This window comes from Nothoprocta perdicaria, unplaced genomic scaffold (assembly GCF_003342845.1).
Source record: "Nothoprocta perdicaria isolate Ctin4 unplaced genomic scaffold, notPer1 scaffold_2, whole genome shotgun sequence".
Taxonomy (NCBI): domain Eukaryota; kingdom Metazoa; phylum Chordata; class Aves; order Tinamiformes; family Tinamidae; genus Nothoprocta; species Nothoprocta perdicaria.
This window is the reverse complement of record NW_020455204.1, coordinates 547631-561843: the sequence shown is the minus strand read 5'-3', so window position 1 is coordinate 561843 and position 14213 is coordinate 547631. Positions and strand designations below refer to the sequence as shown.

The following is a 14213-nucleotide window of genomic DNA, read 5'->3' as shown; positions in this document are numbered from 1 at the left end:
TCCTCCAGTTGTAAAACTGCCTTAAGGTCACTTTTTCAGATGTGGGGTATGAGATCACGAAAGGATTAAACTCATAAATGATTCATATCTTCTGTTTTCTTCAATAGAAATGGCAGGATATCATCAAAGAAGTCAAGTTTCTGCAACAGCTGAAGCACCCCAACACTATAGAATATAAGGGATGTTACCTGAAAGAGCATACGGCATGGGTGAGTGAGCGTGGCCTGACACGTAGGGTCTTCCTGAACACAACACATACAGCAAAATAACCAAATATTCAATATGTACATGGTGCCTTTAGGTGCAGCAGTATTCACCCCATGCTGCTTGTAGTTCCTTTCATTTGAGGATATTTCCAAGCAACTTAAACAGAATGGAAATTTGGGGCATTGGAAGAAAAACTTGCTTCTGAGGCAGTTTCATAATCTTCGTGCAGATTAAGCAAACCTGCTGGCCTTATTATTGGGCATCCTTTACTGCATCTCCTCATAGACTTCCCAGTGCCCCAGCTTTCTTTGCGGAATGTGAAATGTCATGATATTGCTGCAGCTTATCAGAGCATTTTGTCATTTGTCGCTTTTTATACTTGCAGCTTTATTTTTTCTACTGTTTCTCAGACACCTAAATAATAATTGTTTGTGGGAGAGTATCTACCGTATTATTTAACACATTTTTTTCTTTTACTTTTTTTTTCTTGCAGTTGGTTATGGAATACTGTTTAGGTTCAGCCTCTGATTTGCTAGAGGGTAAGTTTTTACATAGTATTTCGTTTTATTTCTACTAGTGCCCCCTTGAAGTGTGCTGGGAGTGTGTTTTCCCTGAGACTGGTATTTTGCAAATGGAAGGGGCACTCTGTGCTTCTTCATTCTGTCTCTGTTTGTGGTATGAAGGGCAGGCTGTGGCTATCGCAGGAGGCCACTGCTGCGTGCACTTGGCATGCACATTTTTGTCCTATAATGAAGGTATAAAGGAATACAACTATGTTCCTGTAGTTTGCACATCCCTGATGTCTGAAACAGATTGCCTGTTATCTGGATATCCATGATAAGAATCCAGAAAGACCGTTCCTGTCCTTGTCTGGCAGTTTATATGAATAATTACAGATGGTTTTATGAAACAGGAGACTAATGTGACCTCAAAACCGCAACCATAGGGTCTGTAGAGGAATAAGGAATCCCAGCTATAGTTTGTTAAAACTGATGCTCCTCATGGGCTGTGTCTTTAGTATCTATGATACATGAGCCAAAGGCAAATGCTGGTCATATTTAGGAGTCTGTGGTGTGTGCTTCGAAACACTAAACAAGAGGTTCGTGTATATTTGGCAAGCTCTACTCAAAAATCTCTCTTGTGTTTCCAGTAAGTAACTGGTCTTCTCAGTACTTCACATGAGAGAGAAAGAGGAGGGGGGAAAAAGTGCTTATAGATGACATGAAATACGTGCCCAAATGTGTCTTTAAGCTGCCAATGGCCACCAGGTCGCAGGGAATTAGGATGCCAGGGACAGCATTCATCTAGTGGCTCACAAAGTCGGGGGTTCCTTTTCTTTTCTGAAAATAAAAAGTAAAAAGTTTGCTCTGGGAGAGATCGCCCTAACCCTCTTTTGCCTTTTCTTCATAATTTTTCCCGCTTAGTTCACAAGAAGCCACTTCAGGAAGTGGAGATTGCTGCCATTACTCACGGTGCCTTGCAGGGGCTGGCCTACCTGCACTCTCACTCCAAGATTCACCGGTAAGGCTGCCCGTGCCACTGGCACCTGGCTCCCGATGCCAGTGTGCATTTATAAATGAAAAGTGTCACCTCTTAGGGCACACTTTCCTTTGGCTGAAATAATTTAGTGGGAGGACAGTCCAGTGCAGAGATCTCTGACATGGAGCGATTTTTCTCTTTGAATGCTGGTAGCGAACAATAAAATTTAATCTTTTGTATTTTTTTATTTTTTATTTTTGCTGTTTTTTGGAGGACTATTGGAATTTTATGTCAAGGACTTGCTGTGAGAAGGGTGAGCGATAGATGCGTATAATATATGTGAGGACTCATTAAAAAGAGGCAGTGTGAGACTAATTTATAGGACTAAAAGCTTCTTTGTAGTCTGCTGGCAGGCTTTAGGCAGAAAATTGGTCTATTTGAGGCTGAGACAGTGAGGTGTTTTTTCCAGAGACAGGAATTATTTGTCACTTGTTAAAATCACCTCTTAGAGCATATCTACACAAAGGTATTAAAGGAGATTTATGTAAAATATTAATTCAAACCAGAATGCCAATTAAATTCAATCAGAGTGATTTAAGATTGACCCCTTATATATTTGCTCTTAACACAGCAGAAAAATACCTTTTCTGAGGTATTTCCCTCAGAGTTTCACCTGCTCTTGGGAAAATAGATGGATGGGGGGGGGGGGGAGGGGGAGAAAAAAAAAAAGGACCCAAGCTGGCAGCTGGGAGGGCTTTGGTGTCCCAGCCCTGCAGGGAGCGAAGCCAAAAGAGGGTGACCTAGAACAGAGGGCCATCTTGTGGAGATGCAGGAAAAAGCAAGGCCGGTCTTGAATCCTGTGCTCCACATAGGATGGATAGTGCGGAATGAGGTTGTCTCCTGCTAAATTGCAGTGTGAGATCAGCTGGAGCTTGCAAATATATCTGCTTGGCACTGAGGGTTTTGCAGGTGTGGCTGTAACGTGTTCAGCATCTGCAGCGCTTGGGGCAGCGCCTCTCTCCCTGGGCGCAGGCCTTTCCTGTGGGGCTGTGTTAGCTCCAGGAGTGCCTGCTGAGCCCTGGGTGGCTGCTGTGAAGTGAGGACAGCGCTGGAGACGAGCATGAAGATGACAGCCTGTGTTTGAGGTGCTCGTTCTTGCACGTATGGGGCATTGTCTGGAACTTCTCTTCCTGCAGAAGTATCAGGCACACAGATCAAACCCATCAAGCTCCATTGGGCTTGTTTCAGAGCACTATGTGTGTGCAAAAATTCTCTGGGAAGTTACTATAATGTTGGCTTTGAAGCCATAGTGTCGTGGGAATGAAGGAACAGAGGTTCTGGCTCCAGCACTGCTGCTGAAATATTGTGATTCCTGTCTCTGTGGCTCTGACTGTCCCAGCTTTGCGTATTCTGTGCTGCCCGTTGGAGCCAGAGGTGTCTCACCAGCTTCATGCTGAATTTGGAGAGACTTTGTTTGCCTGACCCTCTGGGTCTGCAGTGACACTGCATCAGGATGCACAAATTATAATGTTTCCACTCCTATACAGTAATTCAATGTATTTCGTAATATGTGATTCATGGAGCTTCTAGAGAGGGTCCAGCGGAGGGCAACAAAGATAATTAAGGGACTGGAACATCTCTCGTATGAGGAGAGACTGAGTGAATTGGGCCTGTTTTTTCTGGAGAAGCGAAGATTGAGAGGGGATCTGATTAACATGTGTAAGTTCATGAAGGGGGAACGTAGGGAGGAAGGGGCCAAGCTCTTCTCAGTGGTGGCCAGTGACAGGACAAGGGGTAATGGGTATGAGTTGAAGCACAGGCAGCTCCATGTGCATGTGAGGAAGAACTTCTTTGCTGTGAGGGTGACAGAGCCATGGAGCAGGCTGCCCAGGGAGGCTGGGGAGGCTCCTTCTCTGGAGGTCTTCAAAACCCGCCTGGATGCCACCGGGTGCCACATGCTCTGCATGTCCCTGCTGGAGCAGGAAGGTTGGACTAGATGATCTCGAGAGGTCCCTTCCAACCTCAAATATTCTGTGATTCTGTGAAACACAAGATACTTTTTCCCCCCCTCCCGTTTTTCACAGGATCAGAGTGTGTTTGGTAATGCCCAGTAGCTTGTTTGTGTTGAAGGTGTCTTACTATTGATAAGAGATTTTTGATGTTGGACTTACATTTGATCATCACATTTTAAAAGCTATTTTTTCCGTAATATATTCTTTTCTCCTGTCTCTTTTTCCTTCTCTGTATAAATATCTCTACATGCATGTGTGTGTATATATACACATTTACCTATTTTTAATGTATATGTAAACAAATACATCTTTTTTAATGCAAAGGCATTATAACTTGTATGGTGTTAACAGCCTCACTAAGCAGAGATCCATTGCCCACCTACCATTTACAGTGAAGGTCTCCTTTTGCACAACCAAATCTCCAAGGTGCTGTCATGCAGAGGCATCCTTGGCATCCCTAGGATACTATTTTCCCTTTGTTATCAAAGTGCTGTCTCAGGATTCTAGGGAACATGACTAGATGGTGACTTCCAGGGGACAATATGCAAGTAGATTGAATTTCTGAAAGCAGCTCCTCTGTTTTCATGTTAGAAAGGATGGAAGAAAATAAGATATTTCGGTTAGACAAACCTGCAGAAGCCCAGGGGATTAAAGGTAAATGGTGCTTAGATAAATTCGTTTCTAACTGTGAATAGGCCCTTTACTAAGTGCCTCAAAATATATGTAATTGGTTTAACCTTTGTCAGCATTTCACGGGCAGTTAATTTGAATTTAACTCACTTCTGGCTGGAATTCAGAATTTACGGTTCACAGGTGCTGGATGTATATTGTGCCTTTCATGTTGTAGTGGTCTCATTATCATTAATCTCTTAAACGTATGAATTATCTGAGAGTTGTATGAAGAATAAGCTAAGGGAGCCCAAGGCATTTCCGTGGTGAAAATGAGATGTCTGATATTATTTAAGGTGTCAGATTTGGGTAGACATCTAAATCGTAGAGACGCATTTCCTTCTTCCTCCCTTCTTTGAGACCACTTGGGTTTCCATCCTCAGTCGAGTTATATACTTGGTCTGTCTAATAGACCGAGACATAGATTTCTAAAAGTTGTGATTTTTTTCTTGAATGCTTGAGACGAGTTAGTGATTTCCTGTGTGTCTGTATATTTTGAAAGTTCTTCTGTTGTGACCAGAAATGCCTTTTCTTTTAAAGGGATATTAAAGCTGGAAATATTCTTCTAACAGAACCAGGTCAAGTGAAACTAGCTGATTTTGGGTCTGCCTCTATAGTCTGCCCTGCCAATTCTTTCGTGGGGACACCTTACTGGTAAGTAAAACATAGGATACTTCAATCCTAGACAAAACTGTTCTCTCTCATTTGCAGTATTTCACAAACTGAAAATAATATCTATCATTTAAAAAAATATCTTACTACTTAGCCAAGTGGTTTTGGAAAATTTCCATGTCTAACTCTTCCCCAGTGCCTGTGAGTAGAGGTAGGCTTGGCAGCAATTTAAAATGGCACCAGTAAATGTTTTGACCGTTATAACATTAAAAAATTATTGATGTGTGTCATAGATATTGAAACTTGGGCAAGCCCTTGGAGAAGGGGAAACTTGTTAATTGGTTTTGCAGACTGGAAGCTATACTTAGGTTTTGTTTTGAAGAAACTCTGTTGCTTGGCATTCCTAACATAGTGCCCAGCATAGCTTTACACTCCATTTATTTTGTGGCAGACGCCCCAGGCGTTGATGGGAGGTCGCCTATCACCCAACCTCTGAACAGCATTTGGCAGGAAGCCTGCTCCATCTTTGAAGAACCAAAAGTTAAGAGGCTGAATTTTTGCAGGCGGGTCTGCTGCGCTTTTTTTTCCTTTTTTCCTTTTTCTTTTTTCTTTTTCTTTTTTTCCTTTTTCTTTTTTCTTTTTATTTTTTTCCTTTTTCTTTTTTCTTTTTATTTTTTTCCTTTTTCTTTTTTTTTCTCCTCCTTGCTCATCCCTCAATCTTGGACTGCTGTATTTTCCCCACTGCTCCAGATTTCCCTGTTCCTCTCGTAGCTGCCCTCACATACCTGCTGGAAAATTCTCCTGGTGTGCCACTGGAAACCCACCATCTCTGGGGAGAGTAGAAATGATGCCTCTAGGACTCCCCCAGCTCCTGTTGACTGCCTGCAGGCAATGCCTTTGAGATTGGTGTGGGTCTCCCACATGCCAGCACGTTGTGCTAACAACAAGAGGAACAGGTTGGCCTCTTATTTTTCTTTAAGATGTCTCTTGGAAGAATTGCTAGTGCAGGCAAGCACTGTTTTATTTCAGCATGGCTCTACTTGGCTCCATGCTGGCTCTTTTAAGTTCAGTCCCCCGCGCTGCTGAAGATGAAGCCGACCTTGTTTTAAGCTCCGTGCTGGGATTCCGGTGCGTCCCCCCTAACCCGCGTGCTTTCCACTGTGGTTGGTAGGATGGCACCAGAGGTGATCCTCGCTATGGACGAAGGACAGTATGATGGGAAGGTGGATGTCTGGTCTCTTGGGATCACGTGTATTGAGCTAGGTGAGTACGGACTCGGCAGCTAAGGTGAATAATTAGCTATTTGCTGAATTTATTAGCCCTGAAAAACAATGAAAAGCATCTTGCTGCTTGTAGCATGCTGCTGAAACTATGATTTGGAAAACACTTGACAGTTGACTCAAAATCTTTTCCTCATTGGCAAATGAAGACAGTCCATTAACGCTGTTTTACCTAATACTCCTCTAGTGTGCTCAGTTATTTCTTTAGCACCTGAAAGGCTGTAGTCTCATAAGGTTTCGTTCTGGGCAGTTCTTTGCTCACTTGCAGAACAGGATGTACTGAAGCTGCCAGTTAACGTATTTTGGCTCCTCTGGATAAAAGGTCCCCTGGAAAGAGAGAGGCTACATTTTGCAGTCCTGTTCAGCAGATTGAACCCCCCCAATAGAATAGCCTGGATTTGTTGTTTAGATTCCAAATTAATGCTTGTATTGGCAGTACTTATGCTAGACTTGAGAAGCAGGACCTTTATGCCTGTGGAGACTGAGCTTCCTGTGCGACAAATATTTTTATTGGGACCTTTATAGAGCTAAGCACTGTCTGTGCCCATGTAGCTGTTGGAATTTCATACCTGAATCTGGCTTGAATTATTTCTCACGTCCTGAGCATATTCTTGAAGGTAGAGTTGATTTTAAGAAGCACGTTGTGATCTGTGATTGGCAAACAAGTCCATCACAGGTGGGAGACCGAGGGTACTTCAGCTCATTCAGTGCTGAAGTGCTGATAAGGGAAGGTGTGGAATGAGTTCAGGCAAAAAAGTTTGGTATGAGAGGGGCTAATGCCAGCTCACCTGCAATATTGGATGTAGGGTCAATCATAAGCAAAACTGCAGAAATCCTCTACAAAATGGACATACTTTGTCCCTAGTATTTCAAATTGAGACTAGGAGATGTCTCTTTTTGCATTATATGGTTTGTTCCCCACCCTGCTTCTACTCTAGAAAATAATGCTGCTACTTCCATGTTTCCTCCCAGAAAGGAAGAGCAGCTGTCTGTATTCTGCACTTTTTACAAGCTGGGTTTTGAGAAAACTTTATTGGAACAGCTGCTGCACCAAGGGAATCAGTGTCCTAAAAAGCTGTGTGTTAGAAAGGACATACGTTTAATTTTCAATTCTTCTTCCCAACTCTCTGAAACAAACAAAAATCTTCAACCTCAGCTGAAAGTTTGTGACGTGAATCGTCGTGGACAGGTTCTTTACGTGAGAAGAAAAGGGTTTGCACTGAGAAGGGCAAATGATGCTCATCCACACTACCTGAAGCAGATGTAGATGTGATAGCAGGTATACAGAGCAGCTGTTTGCGCTTCCAGTTTGAATATTGACATTGCATGTGCTGAGCAGATATCTTACAAATAGTCTTGGTATGGATTATGCCTAAAAGCAGTGCAACAGAAATTCATTGTGAGGGCAAGTTCAGAGAAAAAGGTTATTTCTGAATATGTTTAGCCAGCAGCAGTAAAATGGGTTAGGAAGGAGGAATGGGAGAAAAGGTCAACCCCAACATGGAGACAATAATCATTTCTTTCTTGCTTGGATGACTGCTCCCTTCCAGTACTGCGTTTCATGTGCCAATGCTAATGCACTGCTGACACGGTCTGTATTTTGATATAAAGAATGCAAAATCAGCAGTTCAAGACTCTATTCTTCAGCCTGACAGCTGATTTTTATGTAGAATTTAGGCAAGTTATCTGGCTTCTCGAGGAGTAAATCACAATGGTAGAGTAGGCATTATGCTACGCTGCATAGTCATTGAATCTTAATATTAGACCTTCCATGGAGCTTTTCATTCAACAACATCAAAGTAGCATAGCTGAAGTTGGAGGGTTTGTTCTTGTTTTTTTTTCCCCTATGTTATGAACTTGACAAGTACTGTACTTTTTATTTAACTTTGAGCTTTGTCCTTGCATGATTCCACATCTGAACATATGGGATCAGGGTAGCAGTGGGAAGATCCCTCTCGATGAGCACCGCTTGGCTTTCTTTGAATGCTGATGTCTTAATTTCTCATGTAGCTGCAAGTGCCTAGGAAAAGATGCTGTGGTTTGTATGCATGCTGCATGGCAAGCACAAGTGGTTGCTCTGACCTGACATGAACTTAATTCTGACTTCATGGATTGATTGACATGATGGGTCTTAGAGTGGAGGTGAAAAAATGACCTTTTGTGGTACTGCAGCCCTGCAAGCTCAGGGGCTGGCAGGTAGGTGCCCTCTCAGAAGCACAAGAACTAGGAAGAGCTTTTGTTATGGGGAGTTGAAGGCGTATGCAGCAAGGGATACCACCTGCCCCATTCTGCAGGTCTTTGCCAATGCAACAAAGTCTTTGACAGATGCAACAAGCAGCCCCTCTTTCTCCTTAAGTACAGGTGCCATGTCAGCACATCAAGGATCTTCAGGGACTGATGCATAAATTTCCCGGCCCTGACACAGTGTGTGTCTGAGCTCTGCTGCAGTCAGCTTCTGCTGAATTTACCATAGCCAGTCAGATATAAAGCAGGGGAGTTAATGTAAAATTTACTGGAAACTTTTCTTCATAATTAGCATCCTGTTCTCTCTGGATCTCATCATCCCCCCCTCAGGTGAATAACAGCTTTCATTGGGTGGCTGTCCTGAACTAACCTAGAGGATTAAAATAATTGGCTTAGATGTGATGACGACAATAATGAGCCGTTCATTTAACAGTGATACCCTGCTTGTTCCTCGTACCTTTTCTCCCGTTCTTCCAGCCTGCCTTATCATTCCTTTCTCTTCTCTTCCTAGCTGAAAGGAAGCCTCCACTTTTCAACATGAATGCAATGAGTGCCTTATATCACATAGCCCAGAATGATTCCCCTACGTTACAGTCAAATGAATGGTAAGAGAGCTATTACCAGTTTTTTTGTTTTGTTTTGTTTCTCTGGAAATCCTTTTATGACACTCCTTGCATAGTTAAAATCTGACAAGAAAAGTGTTTGTTGCAGGGCAGTGATTTCGCTTGTGTGATCTTGATTAATGCTCCCATGTAGGCAGGCTCATTTTTGACCTTCTGTCACTTTGGCTGTGCTACAATCTAAATGTGTGGAGGTGTTAATTATGGGCCTGTAGACGCTGTAGGAATTAAAATGTTCTTGGATGCATTAAGCCAGCCTAGCTCAGCATCAGCAAAGTTTCCAGCTGCACAAGGGTCCTGACAGAAGTATTGTTAGCTTTACAGTGCAGCTGAAATACGGAGGAGGGCAGGAGAGATGTACATAGATATAATCAGATTTTGTTCAGTGAGCGACTTTAAAGGAAGCATTTCCAAATGTCGTCTGAGCTCTGGGGCTGGCAAATGCTCTCCATGCTCCAAGCTTGTGTCCAGAATCCAAGGGATTACCCTGCTTCCTGGTCCCATTACCCCAGAATAGAACATAGCTCCAGAGTGATGCATTTCAGTGTCTGCAGACAGCTTGAAGCAGCAGCTCCTGGAGAGGTGTGAAGTTCCCGCAGGTACACACAATTAGGCATCCAAGTAACTGTCATTAACTGTTTCATTGCTAATCATTTTATGAAAAGCACTCCACTTTATTGTCTTTATTCCACCATCTGGCTGCTTTGCCCATTTTTCAAAACGCCCAAGAACTTGGTCACTTATCTGCACGCCCATTCCCAGCTTCGTGGACCCAATTTGCAACACAGAGCATAAGCAGCCCGTGAACGCAGGATAATCAGTGTTCATGATTGCAAGCAGGTTGGCTATAGCCATTTGTTTGCTATGCTATGTGTGCTGCTTCTGAGTTTCATGAGCACCTAGAAGGCCTCTTTTCTTTTGTTTTGTTATGATAACCTTTCCTCTAGCCTAAAGTTTCTCTGAACTGTGTGTGTGCCAAGGCACTTTACTTTTACAAATGTCACTGTTACAAACACTGTGAAGTTTCTAGTGAGCAGAGAGTCAGGTTTAATGAGTATGCTTCTGGAGTTACTCTTAATTTAACTGTCATCTAATTTTAATTAGTGGGAGTAGGGTTGACAATATCTTGTTGACTGGTACACATTGGTTTTGTTTGTTTTATTTCACTTTGGTGATAATTGTCTGTCCGTGGTTGTTTTTGATGAGTCTTCAACTCTTGTAAGAACCAGTGGAACAGACTTGCTCAGAATTTGGAAAAATCCATTTAGTGTTTGTGCCCTGGAACTTGAGAACAAATTAGTCAAGGCTTTTCTTTCACTGCATGCCAATGTTTTCCGTGAACATTCCACACCATGAGCTTATTTGTCATATAGATTTTTTTTTTTTTTTTTAATTTACAGGTCAGACTCCTTTAGGGGATTTGTTGATTACTGCTTGCAGAAAATACCTCAGGAAAGGCCATCATCAACAGATCTATTGCGGGTAATTTTTCAAATTTCTTTCAGAAATTTTGGAAAAGAGGACTTAGGCTAAGTTTTATCATCACAAAGCTGTATTGGGGAGAGAGGAAGTTACTTAGCACAATCTGTAGTGGTAGAAAAGGATTTGGTATCTATTTTCCAGCATGTCAGTAGGAAAGAGTTAAGCATAGTTGCTGCAGGGGAGAGACCTCCTGGATTAGCCTCTCAAAAATACATTTTTCTCTTCTGTCAGCTGGCACGTGTGAACTTTTCTAATCTGACTTGCAGAAGTGGTGAACATTTTTCATAGAAAGCACAGAATCTGCTCACCTAACCAAAGTAATTCTCTTGAAGGTGCAGAAAATATCTGCCCTTTCCAGAAAAAAAAAATAAATAAAAAGTTTGTTTTCTCATCTGCATCATTTTGGGAGTCTTTAAAAGTAACTTTTGAAATCTTACCAGAATTAATGAATGAATGTATTCAGATACATGTTGTCACTCGGTGCCACAGAACTGCTTGGCTGTAATTTGAATTTGGAATGAGCTTTGCACCTCGTGGAATAAGGCTGCATTTTAACGACCGCTGTTTATTTGACCCAACTGAGATTAATCCCCATGAAAAATTTGCATAAGCCTCGTGCTTGGCCTTTGTGCAGGGCTGCATGTCAGTCTCTTCTCAAGGGTAGAGAATTTCTTACCTTTTTCCCTGATGCACCTTTTTAAAATATCACATCAAACATCTAAGACTGATACAGTGAAACAGCCATGCTCTGTGTTTCCTGCAGACTTCTGTGGCCTTCAGCCTGAAGTTTGTAAGCTTTGGCCGCATTACTTGAAGTACTGAAGAATTTATGGCTATTTAGCTTTATTTCCTAATTTTGTCAGTTATAATTCTCTTTATAACATGATGCATTTACATCTGAGAACTTTGAAGCCTCATGACACAGCAGTGTTAGTAGCGAGTTTTTTAGCTGAAGGAAGAACATGTCTGCAGGCTAAGAAAAATGGGATTTAATCTTGATTTTTTTTTTCAAGGCAACTCTGGACATAGTTCAACTGAAAGTATTTGCCCAAGGGAAGTGACAGAAAATCTGCAAAGCTCTTTTAATTGCTCCTCAAACTCTAGACTTAACCAGTCTTCCTAAAGACTTGCTATAGCCCATGCACCTTGGCAGAGCTGGTAGTACTTTGAGAATTATATTGCACAGGATCAGGGGATTGAGCTCTGGAAAGATTTGTAGGTAGTGGCTGATTATTGCAGGAAACATGGGAATTGGAGGTGAGGAGAGGCTGGAAGATCCTGGTGGTCTTTGGCCAGATCCGGTTGTTCTTGGGACATTCTGAAGTGGCCAATCTTCTCTTTTTTTGATGCATCACAGTTGGAGTTCAGGAAGATTTTCTTTAGATTTCTCCAGTATTGTCAACACCATTAATTCTTCATGTGTTCACACCTTACATATTGTTCTCTGATCTTTATGTCTGTTCTTAGTTCAGCTCTTCAGTTTTCCTCTGTCTTTGTAAATTACTCCTTGGAGAATTTCTGGTCTTTATTTTATTTTCCCTTGGAGGTCCCCCTGGCTGGACAGGTGTTTTGGGACGAACGTGCCCATGCAAAGTGCTGCCCCAGGCACGGCAAGGGCCAGGGCAGCTCTGCAGGGGTATTTATCCTTGGCATTTGGATGCTTCGTGCTTTTGGCTGATGCTTTGCTCAGAAACCTTGACAATTTAGTGACTAGTGCCACCTGTAGAACTCTGCTAATAATCATTACTTCTCAGGCGAACTCTGCATCTGCTTTTTAGTGTTCGTCTCCAGTCATTACTTTTTTCCCAGTTTCTCTCACTAGCTACACAATGTTGATTTTTAACCTGCATTTTTGAGCTCCATTTCCCAGTCATTTCTTTGTGTTAGGTTTTGAGCAGTTGCTCTTTGTTCATCAACATTTTAAAGTAAGTTTTATATTTAATTTTTTTCTACGTTCATGCATCAAGCCCAGAACTCAAAGTTACAAGGAGCACTGAAGGACAGGGCTAGGTTAACTTCTCCCCATAATCCGACCACCACCTTTTAATGGCAGCTGCTGTTTCTGTCCCTTCCTGAGTTTCTCTACAAAGTCCAGTCAATTGGCAGGTCTTTTGGGGATAACCATGTCCTTTTGGAAAGTGCCTTGTGCAAGTTCACAGCAGCTCTGAGCAAGCTAGGAGGGGACACCCGTGCTGGCAGGGATGCATCCCCAGGTTATCAATGTTACCTGTCAATGAATCATAAATCGGAGGTGCAGTTTCTTAAGCCACCTGGCTGCAGTTTACCTGGGGAGCAGAGGAGCTGTGTTTGTGACTCCAGGGCTTTGTCTTGGGGAAATTCAAGAGCAGAATCCTTTAGGAGGTAGCGATGTGTGAAATCCTGTCCAGCCCCTTTTCCATCAGGCTTTTTATTTTTTTTCTCTTAAGTATTTCCTTTCTTTAAAATTGATTAGTGGCCCTGCTATTCCTCTGGTTGCCGTACATAGCTGCTGGTGAGAATTTGCCTGGCATGCTGCTGTTCCACACCAGGTAAACAGGACTCAGATTTTCCTTAAATATTTGAGCAGAGGAATTGCTAGCTCCATAGGGTGTTTTGCTTAATGTCCACAGTAGGCTGGATGGCTGCTGTGTGCCTACCTGGCAGCCTTTTGATGCTGATTTTTGTTCTAAGGCTACCATTCAGCCTTTGTTTTATGGCTTCTCTTGTTGCTCTTTCAGCTCAGTGAAACGCGTTCTCATGGATGTTTCTCCGTGTCTTGGTTCCCGAAGTGAGAAATCGAAACCGTGCCCTCCGCGCTGAATAGTTAGCATTGCACTCGCTCGTGCCTTTCCTTTGAGCCTGGACCATCCGGAATATTTAACCCTAATGCCTTTACTTTCCAGGTAGAGGCTGATGAATGAGCTTGTTTTTCACCCTCGGCGCCCGGTGTGTGTTTTCCTCCTGTGCTACATTGTGCTGTGGCACATACCCAGCGTTTTGTTCTCCGCTCCTGCTCGCAGCACCCTGACAAGCCTTTGACCAGCTAATAGGTTTATGTTGTGGGCTGCCGAATGATTCATTCATGTGGATTGGCAGTCCTGCTGCTCTCTAGGAACAGTGTACGCTCATTGAGGGATGTGATTTCTGGAGTACCTTCGCTTGGAGGCTGCATAAACAATTGCAGCCGAGATGGCATTATCAGCTGATGGATATTTAGCCTTATAATCTGCTTTTCCCCTCTGAGCGGTACCCCCAGATGTTCCCTCCTGCAGCAGGTCTCCCTAAATCTTGGCAGGTTATAGGATTCAAGCCTACATTTTTGCCTTTTGAGCTTTTTGGGCTTGTGCACAGTAAACAAGGAGAGACTGAATTTTTTGGTGGTCACATTTGCTTAAAGGGAACTGAATTTTACATGGGGTACCTGAAAATTAATTCAGTTTGACTCAGTGTCCTAGATGAAAATTGTCAGAAGACTGCACTCATGTTGAAAATGCAGTTGAAATTAAGAGGGGGAAAGCAAAAGTGACAGTACCCATCTCACTAATATTCACACTTATATGGTAAAAAGAAATAGTAATTTGTTTTAAACACTTTATATTATTTGAGGTTTGCGTGACGTTCCCAGAAGA

General features: G+C 42.6%; 1 protein-coding gene across 3 annotated transcripts in view; it reads left to right on the top strand.

Moving 5' to 3' along the window:
* TAOK3 (TAO kinase 3) overlaps nucleotides 1-14213 on the top strand; it is a 73472-nt gene that overhangs the window by 35071 nt on the left and 24188 nt on the right. For all 3 annotated transcript variants that reach the window (XM_026037561.1, XM_026037559.1, XM_026037560.1), the window contains exons 6-12: nucleotides 108-209; nucleotides 701-746; nucleotides 1632-1728; nucleotides 4908-5021; nucleotides 6151-6242; nucleotides 9015-9108; nucleotides 10524-10605. In XM_026037561.1, the coding sequence (XP_025893346.1) occupies nucleotides 108-209; nucleotides 701-746; nucleotides 1632-1728; nucleotides 4908-5021; nucleotides 6151-6242; nucleotides 9015-9108; nucleotides 10524-10605 (627 nt within the window). The remainder of the gene's footprint in view (nucleotides 1-107; nucleotides 210-700; nucleotides 747-1631; nucleotides 1729-4907; nucleotides 5022-6150; nucleotides 6243-9014; nucleotides 9109-10523; nucleotides 10606-14213) is intronic.